General features: G+C 42.7%; 1 protein-coding gene across 3 annotated transcripts in view; it reads left to right on the top strand.

Annotated features, from left to right (window-relative positions):
* The window catches only part of ANO1 (anoctamin 1), a 616,593-nt gene that overhangs the window by 477,817 nt on the left and 118,765 nt on the right, over positions 1-20,011 (top strand). For all 3 annotated transcript variants that reach the window (XM_069221899.1, XM_069221898.1, XM_069221900.1), the window contains one exon: positions 2,649-2,690. In XM_069221899.1, coding sequence (XP_069078000.1) covers positions 2,649-2,690 — 42 coding nt within the window. The remainder of the gene's footprint in view (positions 1-2,648; positions 2,691-20,011) is intronic.

Genomic DNA, 20,011 nt, shown 5'->3' with positions numbered 1-20,011 from the left:
GTCCTTGCATTAATATGTGCAATACCCCAAAACGTCAAACACCCTCTGAATAAAAGTGCAAAGAGGACAGAGCCATTTCTATGTGTATTAATGGAATATGAATATTTCCTGAATATTAGGATTTTCTTCCCCTTTCAGGTGTTTTGGGCCAATTCACAAAGGCATTTAGGAGTATGTAAAAGAATACTGTAGGATTACGACTTTACATACTCCAGAATGCCAATGTGAATAGGCTCCAGTGTGTTAACTGTGGAAAGAACTGAGAGGACGTTGCTGTTCAGATTTTACATTAGATACAAATTATTATTTTGCATCAGTAGAGTCTTGAAGCAGCCTTTCAGTCACACTGCAGGGCTGAAAAGTGTTTGATTTATATTCTGCCTTGCAACCAGGGGCCCTCCTGTTAAAACTTCATTACACTCAAACCACTGTGGTTAATATTCAATGTTCTTTAAGGAATATTTATGTGTTAGTGGCAGCTGATGAAGAGAACTCTATTTTTTATTTTTATTAGGCTATTAGATTTTATGAGGCGTTGCTGTGATTGGCAGGCGAGCCCAGGAGAAAGGAGTTATAGCTTCTTCTCAGCCCCTCAGAACTGATGGAGTTGTGTATGCAGAAATGTATGGACGCATTAGGTGCAGAAATTCTGATTTCTATTGGAAAACATTTACCATTTTCTAATATAATGGCCCTGTGGCGCCGGGTGCAGATCGGGTCAGTGTGCCCGATTATAATAAACGCAGTGCCCTTCCTCCCCATGCAGCTGCAAATTTGCTCCTTCATTGAGCACATTAGTGAATGTCAGACTGTCTGTTTGAAGCATCCTTTTCACTTTTCACTGTACAGGTGTCAGCTGGCCTGCTTTTGAAAGGGGAGCAGAGATCCCCCTGTAGGCGGGTCCACTGAATTACTGCATCCGTGTGCCGGGGTGACTGGAGGATTCCTGAGACTTTCTTACTCCCCTTAGAACAGGTGGCTTTGGGGGAGAGTCAGTGTTTCCTCGTTTGCAAGGGACCACACTCCCAAATGAGGGAATGCCCCTTTAAGGTTGTCCTGGGAGTACATATGCACCAGTGTGATCTATATTACAGAAGGGGCCACTCAAGTGTATGTGTATCTTCTGTGTTACCAAAATGCTGGTCTGCCGTACCCCTCAGGCACTTTTGATAATATTACCTAGCTGGAATGTAATTTATCTGCCGGAAATTTGGCAACTGCTTACACACAATTCCAATCCTGATTTACAAATCTAGGATTCGCAGAAATTTAAATTAATGGAGATGTCACTGAAGACTGTTGAATTACTTAAGATACTGCTGTTTTTTCTGCAGTGTTAAGTGACACCTATCTGTTGATGATTTCACACAATAATAAAAACATCACTCTATCCTATCCATTAGTGATGGCACTGTCGTTAGGACCTCTTGGACCCGAGTTGGCTCCTCCAGTTTCCTAGCCTTATTTTATATTTTATATTTTACACGTTTTAGCTGCATTGCTCCAGGTGTGACATTTTACACACTTTGCTTGCGTATTATTCTATGAATATATTGTACAAGTTACTTGTTTTAATTATCCTTTTCTCAACACGTAATCAGTACATTCTGTCCAAGGCCAGGAACACAGTACACAATACCCTAGTGCTTGTGTTGCTCATTCAGGAGACAGCTTCTAACATCTAGACATAGCATTACCTCAGAGCTGTGCTTCTAACACAGTGTGGTTTTATTATATAAATGATGCTCTGACCCAGAAGGGGCAGAGGGGCATTCTGCCTCCACCATCCTGGGACGACTGCTGTTTACACCATCGAGCTCTGCTGGTGCTACTCTGCCAGCTTCCCAAGAGAGTTGCCATCTATACTACAGGCAGACTCCTGACACCTTTTCCAGGTATGGGGCTAAGGCTAATCCTATATATTGGTCCAGGCAGATGGGTACACCCACTATGCTCTCAGTATAGTCTTAGGGTTAGGCTTGAACATCTAGTACTCATTTACCATGGTTGGATTGTTCATTATCTTTACCATGTTCATTATGATGATAACTTTGCTCTGTTTCATCTGCCTAATTATCGCAGCTCATTATACGTATGCAAGATTACGACTATTTCTATACATATATTGAAAACGTGTCTCGTAGCTCACACGTTTTGCCTAGACATGCATGAGTAATACAGTGAGAGGGTGAGATCTGTTTCCATGACTTCCCTGAGGAGTCAGTGTGTCATGTTTGGGTTGCCATAATCACCTTCAACCCCGGTCAAGACTAGGGTTCAGGTGGAGCACTGTGAGCTAGTGAGGAGTTGGGCCAACAGTTTCTGATGGTATGGAAGGGCCCAGTCTCACACATTTTTAAGTACTACCTTTCTAATACGCAGTTCTGTTGTCTTAAGAGGAACCGTATAACAACACAATCAGTCTTGTGTTGGACGTAATTCCAATGTTGATGGTGTGTCCCATGTCCTGGTGCTTTCCAGATTGAGGCTGGGTTTGTGAAAACCTTTTCACTGTAGGACACAAATAGTAATGAGGAATGTATCGTTTTACAAGTTATTCAAGGTTGTTGGTTAAAACGTGCTAAAACATTTTGAGTTGCTAGCGCGTGCACAGCATTTTGAATGACCTGAACCACTTTTTCTTTCAGGGAGACTATGAAGGCGAAGGCAGTGAAATGAATGACCGAAAAGTAAGTTTGTGGTTCCTTTGATACATAAATGTGATGTCAACAAATGAATATTGTCATAAAGGTCAGCTATCATAAACATTGCAAATGCACAGGAAATTCTGCACCAATGACTAGTGCAAAAATGGCATTCGTCTGACCAGCTGGTGAACAAATTACTTTGAAGTCAAGCCACATTTTTCAAGCAATTGGGCTACACCCCTGTCCCCATGGGATAACCAAGTTAGAGTGTTTTTTTTTTTTACTTTAAGGTACCTCATATGAAAGTCAGTGAAGCCTTCCTCAGGGTCCATTGGGTTGAGAAGTAAATAAACATTTGTTTTAGCTGGCACCTGCATTCATAATGTAGGACGGGTATTTCCGAAAGGAAATTTCAGATTGATTTTTGGCATCTGAGAGGTTTGTGAAGCAGAAAATCTGCTGTACAGGGGGTTGGCTCACATTCAGCCAAACCTTTTGTACCCCTCCATCACTTATCGTGGGGGAGGTGGCAAGTTTACACCGGCAGAGGTTCAGCTGTCTCCACCAGCATGAAACCTTTGACCTAGAGGGCCGTCAGCTACCGGGCCACGAGGTCACAGTGATCTTTCGCTATTTAGGGAAGGCCGACACACACCAGGTTTTCCTGCCTGATGCAAATCAAACTCCCTGCACATCAGGGACATTGTTTTCTGTTTTCAAGAAACAAACTTTTTGGAAAACAAAAAACGTTGCAACGCCGGTGAAACAAACATGCTGCCTGGTCACCATATTTCTCTGCCATCAGTAGAGATGTGGCAGCCAGTGGTTTTGCAAAGGAAGCACAGATTATAGCCTCTTCCAGTGTGCATAATTGGGTCCAAACCTGGGTTGTTCAACTAAGATTTTAAAAAAGTGCTGTATTCATGCACAGCCATTTAGTATTAAATGTGCTTACAACTAATATAATGAAAGTCAATTACATAGTCATTGGTTAGCCTACAAAACTCTGCTATTGTTCCCTCCTCCATGGGCCAATATTGGAGACCACTGATTGATACCTAATACTAAAAAAATGGCAAATTTAATTTTCACTGTGGTTGAACAGTGGGTCCTAGGTAAACATAGAGACTGCCAAAGTATATTTTGAAAAAAATAGATTCATATATATATATATATATACTGCCAAAATCTCAATGTTACATAAACATCAAGGTATGAAGAACTATATAAATGCGAATACAATGGAATACCATAGTATTAAGTCCCACTGATTAATTTCCCCTCTATTCTAGCAGTGGATTTATTGTTCCGACTAAAATCCTAGTACATCTGGTGGCAAGAGTTTATTAAGGTTTTTAGTCACAGGTCAATATTTTTGTAGTAAGATATTTCAAGTTAGCTAAATGTTTCTATAATTTTGAAGCCATTGCAAAAGATGTTTTGCACTCTACGTTTTGACAAGCTCCTGGAGAGTGGGTCGGGCGTTATGCTGGAATACTGTTCTCTGCATAGGGTGGACATAGGTGCTTTATTTCTGGTGTGTCAGGAGACTATTTCAGTCCCTTGTACCATGACTTCTTCTCATCGCCCTGCACACTCTCCATCACCAGTGTCTTTTTTGCTGAAGGTCTGCATAAGCCAGCGCACTTTTTAGACGTCTGCGATTTATGCTGAGGAGTGAACACGTTTCCGCACACCTGATGAAGTGCAGTCCAACCTGTCATAACACAGGGCCAGATGCTCTTGCCTGTGCCTTCTTCAGGATCCAGCCATCCTGGAAGGGAAGCAGTCGTGTAAACTGTCTGCACACACTGCGCAATGGAAGTGGCTGACCCATCTCCGCTATTTATGACTGAATAACACTTTGGCCATGGACCAGGGACCTACATTGACAGTAACAGCTCTTTCTGTAAACTCAGTGTCCTATCCAGGTGATGCTGGTCTTTGTGAAATTCAAGTGTTAGGGACAGACGTTTCCGGAAACAAAACTCTTGATGTAAAATAATTTAGTGGTTTAGTACATGGTGTGCAAAGCTAAAAATAATTTAAAACAATTACTCACCCCTACCCTTTCTTTCTAAAATGTTTATCTGTAAATTCCATAGTCAACTTAGCATGAGCAAAATAGTTCTCAAAAAGAACGAATTATACTTGTTTTAGTTTAAACCATTATCAGGGTTGCTTTGGAATTTAATTTCTTTTGTGCCTCCTGGAGAGTAGAACATTTCCCAATCCTATTACTTAGGAAAAAAAAAAAAATTAGGCTGAGATTGAGGACTGGTAACGTATACTAAGGCAGATACCATGAACAATATTCAAGTCATGCTAAACAAATATTTACAGTGCATGTAGGGTGAGAGCACAGTGTTGGCATCTCAGCATTTGCTCTTCGTTGTGTTCAGGAAAATGAGGGTGCATCGTATTTCTGTAACTCACAAGTGAAAAGTGTTCAGCATCAGGTGGTGTAGCCACTGCCGGTAATTTTGTGCATTCGACCTGTAATTTTTTGCATTCGCAGAGACACGTTTCTGTGTGATTGCCATTTTTAGGGTCGCGTGCACAAGCGCTCCATCCCTGTTGTGATCTCTCTTTCGGCTTTTAACCACGCCCATGTCACGCATGTCACTTTCATTAGTTTGTGTGCTTGCTTTTTAAAATCCGCTTGATTATTGAAAAACATGCATACGTCATGCTTTTTCAGGTGTTTAGCCCTACTCGAGCGCTCTGGCCAACTACTGAAAACATACGCGGATCCATATCTTCAGCCTGGTTTCCGGACTACTTTATCTTTTTATTTTCCAGGCAGTGTGATTGCGCTGGGTTTTACATCGCCCGATAACGCTCGTTTTTTTGGTTTTCAATTTCAGCACGATTGCGCTGCGTTTTACATAGCACAGTTGCGCTTGTTTTTATTTTTTTTCAATTTGTGTGGCATGAAAAGTCTGGTTAGGAGTTTACAACGCTAATAGCTCTAAGTCGAGCAAATGTGAGACCCGTTGCATTGCAAATGCTTGTTTTGTCAGACTGTAGAAGGTCTCTTTCATACTGCTTATATTTCCTAAGGTCAGTACCACTCCAAAGGGCGCATGTGAGAACCACGGCTGCTCATCCTTACCAGGCAGGAGGAGCATTAACAGTGTGCAGTCTCGTGCAGTATGCTGACCTCAATCCTCCTCGCCTGTCTGTGTCTATTCCATTTCACCCTCACAGAATGCAGTCTTCCTCTTATGCCCTCTTGTGCCTCACTTTGAACTCGGTTGCAGAAAACCATAGTTTTCGACTACTAGACCACACTTCCGCCTATTTCCCAAAGTTTAGGCACAACAATGTGTTTGTAAATGTAAACTTTGAGCCAGTGGCGTAACAAAATTTGAGGAGGGGGCCTGCAATGTACATGGAGGGGGTCCTCTCCCCCCTGGACCCGTCAGGGTCCTGCTGCCTGTGTACAGTGCTGAGGGGGCCCCCTGGAACTCGGGACACTCCCCGCACCGTGGGGGCCGCGGGGTCTTTGTTACGCCACTGCTTTGAGCCTGAACGCTTCAGCCTGAAGAACAACACACCTGCCCAGGCGCCTGGATACCCTCTCAGGTGATTAGTGCGCTATACAGATCAATATGATAAAGTAGCAAGTTGCCTACTAGCAGTGTGGTTCAGAGCTTCTAATTGTTGAAGCGCAGATTTTTTCTGAAACTCAAAAGGCCTTCCGTCCTTATGAAAGACAAAGAATTCTGGAAGAACCAGTTACAGGACTGTTTTTTTGGCACAGACTCTCGAGTGGTGACACTTTTGAAAACGTATGTTTTTTATGACATTTAAATGAAAGTTGCGCAAATGTGCTTCCCAAAATAATCATGATTAAACTGGCACCAAACACACTGGATCCTAAATGCCAAAGTGATAAAGTTATAGTCCATCCTGGCACAGGTGCCCGCTCCCCTGGCAGGGACATGTTTGCCTTCCTTTGTCTGGAACAGCTTCATCACATGGAAAGGGGACGGTGACGGAGGAGGATTATTTACCGAACGCCAGCTTTTTCTTTGGGTGTAAATTCATTAGGAGCTTTACTCTTGAGATGATGTTTTTCTCGTTGCAGTAAAACTTGATTCATCCTAGGTGCCCCATGGTAATAAAAGTGTGTACAGGCAGCAGGGCTTAGCCCCTCTCACCGTGCCTCCAATCCACTCATCCTCTGAAAGCAACGAAAAGCTGTTTTCAGACCTGCCTGCTCACACGGTGCCACCCAGTGCTTAATTTGTAAAATTTGTAAATAAAAACGTGCCGGCGCCGAAAGCTCTCCTATGAAAAACGCGGCAGCTGCAATTAAATGCGCGAGCACGGAGGACCGAGGCAGTGCAATCCTGAAGCCATTTTGGGCCTCTTTAATCCACTTACAGACACTTCCTGCCTCTTCAGCTCACTCTTACAGCTTTCTGTTTTCTTCCTTTGTGACGCTTTTCGCTTTTCTCTTCCTTCAGCTTTCCCATATGTGTCTTTTGCTCTCAATAAATGCCTGAGGTAGAAAAATAAGCGCCGGCCCTGAAAAATAAGTGCCGGTGCTCCGCACCGGAAACATCAAGCACAAATTAAGCACTGGTGCCACCACGTGGCACACAATATGGGCACTCTTCGTACGTTTACCTGATAAAGAGCCGATATCACACGGGAAATGAGCTGGAGACCACTGTGAACAGTGGATTTTCAGCTCGTTTTTGAAGGCTTCTAAATGCTGATGTAATTTGGGTGTGTGAAAACACCCCAGGACATCAGTACCAGCCGCAACAAGCTATTTTTTTGGGAGGAGGGGGTTTGGGGGTGGGACAGTGACTAAATTTCCTCTTAGGTACTTCTTGGCACGAACCACGAGGCCCCGCCCCCTTCAAGGCCTCCCCACACCCCCTACACCCTCATACTTTGAGATTTTTGTTTTAGTTGGCAGGTTTCAATTCTGCTTGATGAAGAGTAAAACTAGTCAGGTAATGCCACGCCCTTCCCCCACCCACCTACAAAAATGTGAAAAAGACTGTGCTTAATTTGAGCTGGTGGTTGCTGAAGGGGACCACCAGCACTCATTTTTGAGGACCACCATTCAATTTTATGCATCAGACATTTACTAAGAGGAAGAGAAGGAAAAACACAAAAAGAGAAAGATGGAGGGAGAGAAAAACAGAATAACCAACGCAAAGGCAGAAAGCAGAGACCTGCAAGAGTGAGTTTAAGGAGCTGAAATATACTGTACACGTGACCACTGGAATGTGGAGGGGGTCTCAAAAACTGCTGGTTCATTAAGAGTTCCGCGCACTGGTCTAACTGGGGATGACTGACATAGCAAGGGTAGGGGTGACTTGAGCCTGGGGTAAGAAAAACATAGGAGTGACTTACCTAGCATGGGCAGGGGTGACTTGAGCCAGGGATAAGAAAAACATAGGAGAGACTTACCTAGCATGGGTAGGGGTGACTTGAGCCTGTGATAAGAAAACATAGGAATGACTTACCTAGCATGGGTAGGGGTGACTTGAGCCTGGGATAAGAAAAACATAGGAGTGACTTACCTAGCATGGGTAGGGGTGGCTTGAGCTTGTGATAAGAAAACATAGGAGTGACTTACCTAGCATGGATAGGGGGTGACTTGAGCCTGGGATAAGAAAACATAGGAGTGAGTGACTTACCTAGCATGGGTAGGGGTGACTTGAGCCTGGGATAAGAAAAACATAGGAGTGACTTACCTAGCATGGGTAGGGGTGGCTTGAGCCAGGGATAAGAAAAAAAAGGAGTGATTGACCAAGCACAGTTAGGGGTGACCTGAGCCAGGGACAAGAAAAATAATAGAGTGACTGGCCTGGCACAGGCTAGGGTGGCATGACTCAGGGATAAAAACAGTAGGGCTGACTGACCTTCACAGGTAGGGGTGACAGGAGGCCAGGATCATAAAAAACTAGGCCTGACAGACCTGCATGTGTAGTTGGGACACGAGCCAGGGATAAGAAAGAAATAGGGGTGACCGGCCTGCGCGGGCAGAGTTGACATGAGCCGCAGGTAAGATAATAAGAGGACTGGCAGTCATGCTCAAAAAGGGGTGACATGAGCCAGGGATAAGAAAGAGATAGGGGGTCACTGACCTTGCACGGATAGGGTTAACATGAGCCAGGGACAAGAAGAAACTGCCAGGGTGATGATGAATGCATCCAGAGGCGTTTGTACCTTCCCCCTGACCCTGATGTTAAAAGTGTGCTTAAAGGGGCGTGCGCCTCACATTGGGGGGCAAAAGGATAGAATATGGACCTGGCAAGATACTAACAACAACCAGTGCTATAAAGTATAGTGTTTCAGCAGCAACACACTGAAGGCCATAAGCAAACATTATTTTATGCATTGCTGTCCGGGGTAATTGAAGGGTTAGTGACCATGAATAAACAGTTTTATTTTACTATTACCAAAGGAATGCAAGGCTTAACAAACATTATTTTATTCACTACTCCCCCGGGTAATGCAAGAGGTTAGGGACCATGAGGAAACATTCTTTTATTCTCTACTCTGAGGGGGAGCAGAAGGATTAGTGCATATGGGCAAGTAACTCCTACTTATACAGTCATCGTGGGGCCAGTTCACTGTGGGGGCCGGTATGCTCAGGGCATCTCAGGAAAGACTCCTCGTCTAGTCCTGGGGTGATTGGTTGGACTCCTTCTAAAGGACGGGAAGGAGCTGTGCAGTGGTTGTAGAGCTTTGGGGCTTAGATCAAGCAGGTAGGAGAGTCAGGAAAGGCTGAAAATTCTGCATTCGTGATGTTGGGCATCCTGGGCCCCACCTAGGGAGAGAGGGCAACTCATGGACAGAGCCCAGAGAGTGAAGAAACTGGAACTTTGGTAACCAGGAGATGGGGGAGCACTGAAGCAGGTGAAGGGATACAGAGGTGGGGGAGAGAAAGAGATGGAGAGAAGAAGAGATTGAGAAAACAGAGGAGGAAAAGGGAGCAGAGAGAGAGAGAGAGAGAGAGAGAGAGAGAGAGAGAGAGAGAGAGAGAGAGAGAGAGAGAGAGAGAGAGAGAGAGAGAGAGAGAGAGAGAGAGAGAGAGAGAGAGAGAGAGAGAGACATGCAAACAGTGACAGAGATAGAAAGTATCAAAGAAACAATGTGGCATATTCCAAGGGATTTTGGTGTGTGTATATTTGTGTGTGTGTGTGTGTGTGTGTGTGTGTGTGTGTGTGTGTGCAGAAGTTGGTGAAATTAGCAGATGTGAAATACTTGCTTTTGACAAAACCATATTCTGATTGTTTACTGCATCATTTAGTGTGCAACTTTTACACCCTGCCCCAGGTTAGCACATTCCAGATGCTTACGGTTTCCTGAGGACAACCACCAGAGGAAGGTGTAGGCCCCTCCTCCCCAGACCAAGAGTCCCAGATGGTTTATTGCTTTATGATTAGGCTGTCCTGTTTTCAGTGTTTACTTTCTGTGCATTTCATTGGGCTTTCTCAGTGTTTTCCAAACCTTCTGAAATCAGTGTTTAACAGTGCTTAGTAAGCTGCACAACCCCCTAAATAGACAAAAACAAAGCATGTTATGTTTTGCAGTGGTTGTTATAAAGCACATTTTTAAATTAAGTTAGAAATAATGCAGGATGTGCAGTGTCTTCTCATGGGCAGTGTGTCCAAATTACGTTAGACTGTATTAGGGGCAGAAAGTCTGTGTGCTGCACTCTCACACACACTCATATCTCATTACCCTCTTTCACATCTCCTTAACTTTCACACTCACTCTCTGAGGGCTTTGTCTGCTTCACAGAACTATTTATGCATTGAAACATTAAGAGTTATAATCAAAGGTTCCTAGAAACAGTTTCCGCACTGAATATTATGACACTGTATGGGTGTTTACCCTGACAACAGCATGGTGCCGTGTGAACCCTTTGCAATTTTGAATTACACCAGGTTAGTTTGTAACACTGAATTCTAAGGCACTTGCCTGACTACATTAAGGTGGTGGTGCTATTATGTGGACCTTCATGCCTATCAAGTGTCCTGATGCAATATGTCTCACTTCAAGTTATTCTGGACCTTTTATCAGATATCACATTGTATTCGTAGATTTCAAATGTTACTGGTAACATTGTAACCACGTAAAAACGCAGCAGTAATGTGCAGAAGCATAAAAAGCCAGGATTAGCTGAAGATTTCACACATAACATTTTATATGGAAAGTCTTGTGTTATGTTTTCACTACTGGCCTATGTTCAGGCACCTGCCACTACTCCTTGCCTCAAATATTTAACACCTGGGGTGTTTGGCAGGGCCCTGCTATCAATAATGACTTGTTAAAAAAAAGAGGGCTGATGCATCAAATGGTTTTACCCATTCTGCGACTGTGGGTCAATGTGACTGTACATATTGGCCAAGGTTCTTCTGATCCAGACATTTCATCAATCAGTGAAATAATTAAACAATGTAAAAACATCAAATATGATTTCAATATTCTCACTATAATAATAATATAATAATTAGATAATACCTAAAACATGCTTATAAATCATGCACCTTTAATCCAAGCACTCAAAAGTGGAGGAAACTAAAGGAAGAAGAAACAATATTTTAGTGCCACCCCCTAAACAACAAAACTCAAGCAGAATAATCATAGACAGTCTTTTTGACAGCTATCTTTATCAGAAATAAATTGTGTTATTTCTTACCCCCTTTCAGGAGGAAATGACAATGACTCACTGTCTCTCACTTTCCCTTGTTTGAATGCCATGCTGGTGTTTATACGTTTACACTGATGAGTGTTGTTTCCCTTCCAGTGGTTTTTTATCAGTTATTGAAGATTTAAATCTAAACCAGGATAGCATAATTTTGATACGACACCAGTGGCAGACTATGCATTGTATAAGTACTAATAACAAAACATACATACCACCTGTTTGTAGCATTCACAGCAAAAAGTTACATTTTAACTGTTCACTAGGTCAATGTATCTAATTCACAAAGCTTGTGATACCCACTGGTTTTTTTGTAGTGCTTAACAAAATAAATAAATAGGATAATTTACTATGAGTTAAATCCAGATGCAGCACAGTGTTCTGTGACAAAAGAGCACAAAATGCAGCATTACAAAAAAAGAACACTTGGGACAGTTACTGGTGAATAATGACACTCTTAAAACATTGTCAAATATTTAGGCTAATGCGCTAATTGCAAAGGCTATGTTATTCGTGATTTGGGCATAAATGAGATTACAATTGATGTAAGAATACTAGTGGCCTCATCCACAAAGAACTGACGCATTTGCTCCAATGCGTCAGGTTTCTTGCACTGTGTAACGTTTCCCTAGCAATGTCATGGATGCTCTAAATTTACAATAAAGAGGTCCATGGTACATGTTTTCACAGATGCGTCAGAAATTCTGACGCATCTGTTGGTGCTAACCTGACGCATTACTGGACTAGCATAAAAACACAACACTACTCCAGCAAAGCGTGGAAGACCTGTGTCAATTGAACACCTGCCCTGAGCATGTGTTACATTTTTGAGGCAGTGAAGTGGCATTTCACTGCATCATTTCTGCGTGGCTATTTGCCTAGGAATGCCTATCTTGCATATCATGCCAGTAACTGCCACCCAGGGGTGGGAAGTGACGCTAGAGGCCTCTAGTATCACTTTGTAGATTTGGAGTTGTTTTTGTGCCACTGCAGCAGCAACAAAAAATGCAGCTACGGTGGCGCAAGGGTCTTGTAAATGAGCCCCTATGTTTTCAAACTTCAATTTCATCCGGTAAAACTTGGTGGAATATGTATTGAAACACTGCCATACACTAACGTTTGTAGGTAGGAATGGAATAAAATGTTTCATCCCCATTTGAAGGCGCAGAATTCGGACTAAAGATGTAATAGCACACCTGATAAATACTGCACCCAGCATAATACCGGGATGCTTGTATTGAGGCCCTAAGTAGAATCATTACTCAAGCAGATCAATGAGGAGGACCATCAATCATTATCTGCTCTAATATGTATATATGTAATATGTTATGCAGAAAGTCATTATGTAAAAAGCAGGTTGAGCGACCCATTACTTGCTGCTATGATGTAAGAGCAGTAAAAAAGCTAATTTAGTTTCTTACTGACCTGTTGTCTTTTCAGACCCATACTGACAGGGAATCCCATGCCCAAGTAATTAGAGGCTCTCACAGAGCCACTGACACCTGTATGAGAGTGGGCATGAATTTGGACAGGGAGGGGTGAGAGGGTGGTGTAAGTGGGTGGGAACATGCCAACCAGGTTATTTGAAATAGAGGAGGAGAGGACATTTGTAGAGTATGGCATGGGGCCGGGCAGCAGGATACGTATAGGGGACTTTCTGTATGGTGGGGAAAGGGTGAGGGGAGGTAATTAGCAGATGGGGGTATGGGATGGTGGCAGGGGGCAGGTTTATTTAATTTGTTCCAAGTGGAAGAGTTTTTTTTTATATAAGGCTGGAAGTGATGTGGGTAATCTGCCGGCCAATGAGAATGGGTGGTAGGGCATCGGTTTATGCAAGACTCTCCCATTACACCTCTACTGCAACACTGCTCACATGATCAATAAAAGAGGATTGGGGTCATAAATAACAAACAATTTATATATGGTTAACTGCCAAAAGGGTTTCTGAGTGACATCATAGATAACTCAAGCTTCAGTCTTAAGGTATAGTTATTGTCTCGAAGTGAAAATAATTCCAGTTATTCTAATCTATCCCCTTCTAATTCTACATCTTTGCACAAGAGCGGTTGCTGAATGCACTTTCTGACTTAATGTGGAAATAATGATTGCTGCTCGTCGCAAACCTTGCCGCTTTTAGCTATAAATTCTTTGTGCAACAACCACATCTCCTTTCAGAAACAAAAATACTTTGACACCGTTGTGAGTAGAAAAATAAGAACATAATTTGCCCTACGGTGATCCATTTCAAGCAACAATTACCATGTAAATCTTTCAGAGTTGTGGAATGCACAAGGTTAATCGTGCTGCAAAACCTTATTTTCTGGTTTGGTTTCCCTTTTCACAGAAAGCATGTTAGGAATTAAAGAGTGAAGTCGGATTTGTAAAGAAGATTGTGCAAGTGACCCCTGCTCAGTGGACTCTATTGCACAGCAGAGGGGAGAGTAATTGAGTGAAACATAAATTTGCCTTTAAAAACCTGAACATTCACGGTCTATTAGTGTGCAGATCTAGATCATTGGAAGTGAATATCCACAGAAGGACAATAAATTGCAGCAACCGCATTGTTAGTATTGAAATAAAGTGCTTAAGTGGTATAAAATAACATTAGCCCTAAGGAGACAAAAGTCCTTGCTCTGGAGCTGAATAGGAGGAAATACGTAGTGGTAAAGAGTCCATTTGAAGAAAATAGCTCTGTGTAATTTAATTTAAAAAAAATCCCAGGATAACCTTTGCAAAACAAAGCAAATAGAGTTTTTTTTTACTCTTCATCCTCCATACCTTTGAGAATTTTCTGCATGTTGGACAATCGGCAATCAATCAATCAATCAATCAAAGAAATTTGTAGAACGCGCTACTCACCCGTGAGGGTCTCAAGGCGCTGGGGGGGAAGGACTGGGGGGGGAAGGGGAGGGAGGGCAGGCCCGGTAGGGTCACTGGTCGAACAGCCAAGTCTTGAGGTTCTTTCTAAAGACCAGTAGGTCTTTGGTTTTGCGAAGGTCAGTGGGGAGGGAGTTCCAGGTTTTGGGGGCAAGGTAGGAGAAAGAGCTGCCTCCTGCGGTGGTGTGCTGGATGCGGGGGACTGTGGCTAGGGCGAGGTTGACTGATCGGAGGTTGTGTGTGGGAGTGTGGAAGTTTACTCTTTCATTGAGGTAGGTTGTGCCGGTGTTGTGGAGGGATTTGTGTGTGTGGATGAGGATCTTGAATGTGATTCTCTTGTCTATGGGGAGCCAGTGTAGGGATTTGAGGTTTGGTGAGATTCGTTCGTGACGGGGGAGGCCGAGGACGAGACGCGTGGCTGTGTTCTGGATTCTTTGGAGTTTGTGTTTGAGTTTGAGTGTGGTGCCGGCGTAGAGGGCGTTGCCGTAGTCCAGTCTGCTGCTGATGAGTGCGTGGGTGACTGCCTTTCTGGTCTCTGGGGGGATCCATTTGAAGGATTTTTTTAGGGTGCGGAGTGTGTGGAAGCAGGAGGAGGTTAGAGCATTGATTTGCTGTGTCATGGAGAGGGCGGGGTCGAGGATGATGCTGAGGTTGCGTGCGTGGGTTGCGGGGGTGGGTGCGGGCCTAGGGCAGTGGGCCACCAGGAGGCGTCCCATGTGGTTTTGTTGGGGCCGAAGATATGGCAATGGTAAGCCTGGTGGTAATCTGAACGACTGAACCCCAAAAGTTATGAAAGGAATGCTTGCAAAAGTTTCAGCCACTAGCAATTGCTTGGGCTGCATTCCAATTCATCTGTGTTTTTGCCCATTACATAGCTCCTAACAGGGAACAGCCATATGTAAATCAGACCTACCCTGCTCCAGTAGGAACGGTCTAGGACAAAGTGCCTGGCCAGGTCTCCTCTAGACAAACACAAGCAACTGCAGACTGGGTTCAGCTTTATTGAGCCTCATCAGTGAGCTGGATTTTGATTCCTAGGTCCACATCTAAGCATAGCCCTTAGTGATGGGTAAGATGTTTGAAAAAGTCTCATCTAATAGCAAACAGTCAGGGCCACATTCCAGTCCATTGTGTTTTACCCACAATGCCACTCCACTCACGGATGAGTCATATGCAGCTCACAATGTGTCCTGTTCCACTAGGAAGAGTCCAGGTTACGCTGTTGGGCCAGCTTAATTTGAACCAGAACACAAGCAAGCAGTCAGGTCTCAACCTTCATTAGCTCATCAGTGGCTGAGAATAACTCAAGCAATCCACGGTTCAATCTGTTTCTTTTTTTGTATTTCTTGACAATCTGTATGACCAGACACAGCCTATTTTAGGCCCATATTTATACTTTTGTTAGTGCCGTATTTGCTCCATTTTTTGACGTAAAAATGGCGCAAACTTACAAAATACAATTGTATTTTGCAAGTTTGCGCCGCTTTTGTGTAAAAAAATGCCGCAAATGCGGCGCTAAAAAAAGTATAAATATGGCCCTTAGTTTTTTCTCCTCCAAGGGAAAACATTTGTTCAGGTAGGGAAACCATCTTCCTATATAGGCTGTCAGGGAGTGAAGGCATTTTGCAAATATATATTTTTTGAATATTTTGAAAAAATGTAGAATATTGCTATCACAGTTACTTTTTACAACTCTTTTTTCCATTGTGCACGCCCCTCATATACAAGATGATAGCTTACAATAAGACTGTTATCAGTAACCACCTGTGCTGCTCCTTCGAGCTAATTCGACACCTGGGCAATTGGCAGATTCAACTCCTTAGAAACCCACCTCCGTTATACAAAAGCAGAAACTTCAGAGTATCTTGCCGGTGTGTCCTCCACCTTCATCCCTGGTGGCCCATGGGTGAAAGCACAGTGGCATAGTTCTCTTGTCTTGCAAGTTTCATAGGATGAATGTGCTGTTTCACTTTTAGTATCCTGAAGTAGCATAAACACAACACAACAATGCATAAAATCGTAAAATCAAGTTATGAATTTCAGTTTTTTGCTTGTGTCCTGCTCAAAATCTAGTGAGAAAATTTTGCGGTCAGTTTTGCCAGCTATTCCTTTCCTGGTATTATGTGTAACTTTTTTTAGTGGCAGCCATCTTGTTAGTACCACCAGATTTGGTGATAGTCAGTATTGCCGCTACAAGGTGTTCCACCAGCAGAGGGTGGTAGGTATTCCAGGTTGTTCTAGAGCCAGTGTTGGAATCCGAAATGGCACTTACGCTAGAGAAAAAAAAAGTTGCACGGGACAAGGTATGCATCCCAAACCAATATTTAATTTGGGAAATACACAGTGACAGCAGGTGATTTTTTATCACTGAGGTCTCTGCTGTTGCAGCAGCAGCACCTAGAGACCAGATTCAGATATCTGTAAGAATTAAAAATATTAGTGTCCTGAGTCAGAGTTACAGATTCACGCGTGGTTTAGTCAGCACCACAGAAGGTGGCTATATATATATGTTGTAGATAAGACTGCAGCATTTGCTTCAACCAGTTTGCAGCCTGTTTTGTTTGTAGATTATGGGATGTGTTTCCTATCGGAAGAAGGGAGAGTTACAAGGCTGTATTGGTGTCTGGAGTTCACTTTGTTGGGATGTTTCCCAGGGGCGGCTCCTGTCCGGGCAAAGCGTCGGGCGGGGGGGGGCACAAAACAAAGACAACACAATTGGAATTTAAAAAAAACGTACCTCACCCGCCACATCACCACAGCCGCTCCGCTCTTCTTGCTCCACTCTCTGCAGGCACAGGCTCCCAGCCTGCCCTGCGGCCAATCCGAACACTGCTCTCATGCTGCTGGGAGCATGAGAGCAATATTAGGATTGGCCTGAGCACCCTGGCTTTGCACCTCCGGGCAGACTGGGAGCCTGTGCCTGCTGTCTCCAATAGGGCAACATACCTCGGGTTGGAGAGGGCTCAGTGAGCATGTGTGTCTGGCTGTCCTGAGACAGGCCCACTCCCCGCTTTTCATCCCCCATGGCCCTACCCCCTTAAAAAATAAAACAATAATAAACATTGTTTAATATTGTTTTATTTTTCCATGTACAGCTGCTGGTACTGGTTGGGGGGGTCAACGCTCCTCTGCCATAGCGGAGGAGTCGCCGCTGATGTTTCCTACACTCTATAAATGAGGATACATCCGCTCTGGCGTAGACGAAGATTAAATGGATGCCCCTAATATTGCCATTAATAGAGCTCTATGGGTGGACAATCGACATTGTGTGTTATTTAACACACTGCTCCATGTTACTGTAAGATGCACAGACCTTGTTTTAGAAGCGAGGATGTCTTTCTCGAACACTGTTCTTGTACGTCAGTTCATATTATGTTTTTGTTGTGCTTATATTTTATATTTGTATTGTTTGTGTTATGTTCCTGTTTTGTTTACATTGTATGTTATATTCATGCTGTGTGTTTTTGTTTTTTCTCGTCTTGTCAGACAAATTCATTATTGTGCTTTGATGGGTAGTTTCAGGTTTCAAGATTCATTCCTCCAAAATCACCACATAAAATTACTTAGGACAACACTTATTACAGCTTGGAACTAATGGATAGCAGAGTTTTTAATAAGGATACAGGTGTTCGGTTTGTAGTTATTTGTACATAAATTCAGGCACAAAGCAGTCTGGTACTTTGCTGTAAAAAATGCATAAATTAGATTTTCATTGGAGTGTTTCTGCATGCTGAGAAGCTTGACAGCTATACCAATAGCAATGCACCATGACTGCAGAGAGAGCTATAAAGAATGTTGTTTCCCAATAAGAATAAAATGGCTAAGGATGTCTTCAGTTCGCTAGTTTACAATAGTTATGTTGTTGTCATGAATGTAGTCTTTTATCGTGGAAGACTGCTTTGCGTGTTAAAATCTAATTAATGTCAAAGTGTGAATGCGCACTTATGTGATAGATGTAGAACTGTAGCAGATGCATATTCATTTTTACAAAAAAACAAATATGAATGAACAGCAATAAGATGTGAAAATGCCATTGTGGATAAATGCAGTCAGAAATGCCAAAAGTATAATACATTGAGGCCAGATGTATCTCTATTAGGAAATGCGATTTCCAAATTGCAATTCTTACCGAATCGCAATTTGGAAATTGCAATTCTTACTGTATGACAGTTTTATCTCTAAAATAATGGTTCCCAGTGGGTCACAAATCACCCTACCTCATGAATATTAATAAGGTAGGTTGAAATTTGCGACCCACTAGGAATCACACACCACCATGTCTGTCACTGCTTTTTAATGAAGCGTTTTTTAATGAGAACAGACAGAAAGACAGACAGACAAAACATTAATTCATACTATTGTGATTCGGTATTTGGAAGGGATGCCTTAAACACGCCTCCTCGAAACACCACATCGGAACGGGGCCGCAAACGAAAAATGCAATTCGATAACTTGTTACCTTTGGTGCAGATGAGCAGATTAATGTTATAAACAGGTAAAACGAGGTTGGGGGCAAGAGAGAGAGAGAGGGAGAGTAATGTGGAAGGAGAGACCAAACAGAGGGAGACAGACTGAGAAGAAATCAGTGATCAAAATAGGAGAGAGAAAAGGGCAAGAGGCAGAGTGGTCTGGAGAAAGGAGGGAGTGAATTGGAGAAAGAAGAGGGACAGAAAGAAAGACCTAGAAAAAAAGAAAAGACGAAATATAGCGTGGGACAAAGGGAAAGAGAAACACGAAGAGACAGAAAAAACAGTGGGTGAGATACAAAGATAAAAAAAAGGGTGAAGAAGACAGCAAGAGACATGATGATAATTAGCAGAGAGGAAGAAGAAAATAAAGAGAACAATAGAGATAGATAGATAGATAGATAGATAGATAGATAGATAGATAGATAGATAGATAGATGGATTAGATAGATAGATAGATAGATAGATAGATAGATAGATAGATAGATAGATAGATAGATAGATAGATAGATAGATAGATAGATAGATAGATAGATAGATAGATAGATAGATAGACAAGCTTCCCATGCAAACACCAGCTGACTTAATATTTAAAGAAAGGATCCAGGGATAGGCAACCACCTTTGAAACACAGATTGAACTACACAGAAAATGACGTGCTACAGATAGCTAGACAGGAATTACACGGTGTTAGAATACTACCCTATAGTGAAGAACCTCAATTACAATAAACTACTGAACCAGTACAATAGCAGTGACCCTAAAGGGGTGACCAAGTCAGGACTTGCAAAAAAGACAGAAGAATACTTGTCAGCTTGTAACACCATCAACAAGGCAAGTAAACAGTTGCAACACCTGTGAATTTACAGAAATTTGTCAACACTTGGTAAACTCATAAATTGTACCACTGAATTGCATTCAAGTGGAACAGAGCTGGAGTGAAATGTAATGGACTGAACCGAATTGAATCCAACCCAAATGAATCGAATTGTACCAGATTAGGTTGAATTGAGCTGGATTGAATTGAGCTGAACTGAATTGAATGTAAACGAATTTACAGAAAAAGAAGAACAAGTTATAGAAAAAGTTAGAGATGAAAGAGTGGAGAGAGAGAGGGAGAGAGAGGAAGTGAAAGCAAGTGGAAAGTGAAGAAAAAGAAAATAGGGGCGGACAGGAAAAGGAAAACAGAGAGGCAGGACAAGGGATAAAGAGAGAGTGAGGAAGAAAAGGAACGGAAAAAAAAGGAGAAATAATGCACAGGGAAGCCATAGGAGCCAGATCAGAAACTGAGTAGAGAACTGAAGAGCGTCAGGGCCTGAAGTCTGGTATGAACA

This window comes from Pleurodeles waltl, chromosome 3_1 (genome assembly GCF_031143425.1).
Source record: "Pleurodeles waltl isolate 20211129_DDA chromosome 3_1, aPleWal1.hap1.20221129, whole genome shotgun sequence".
NCBI lineage: Eukaryota > Metazoa > Chordata > Amphibia > Caudata > Salamandridae > Pleurodeles > Pleurodeles waltl.
This window is presented reverse-complemented; position numbering and strand designations above follow the sequence as displayed.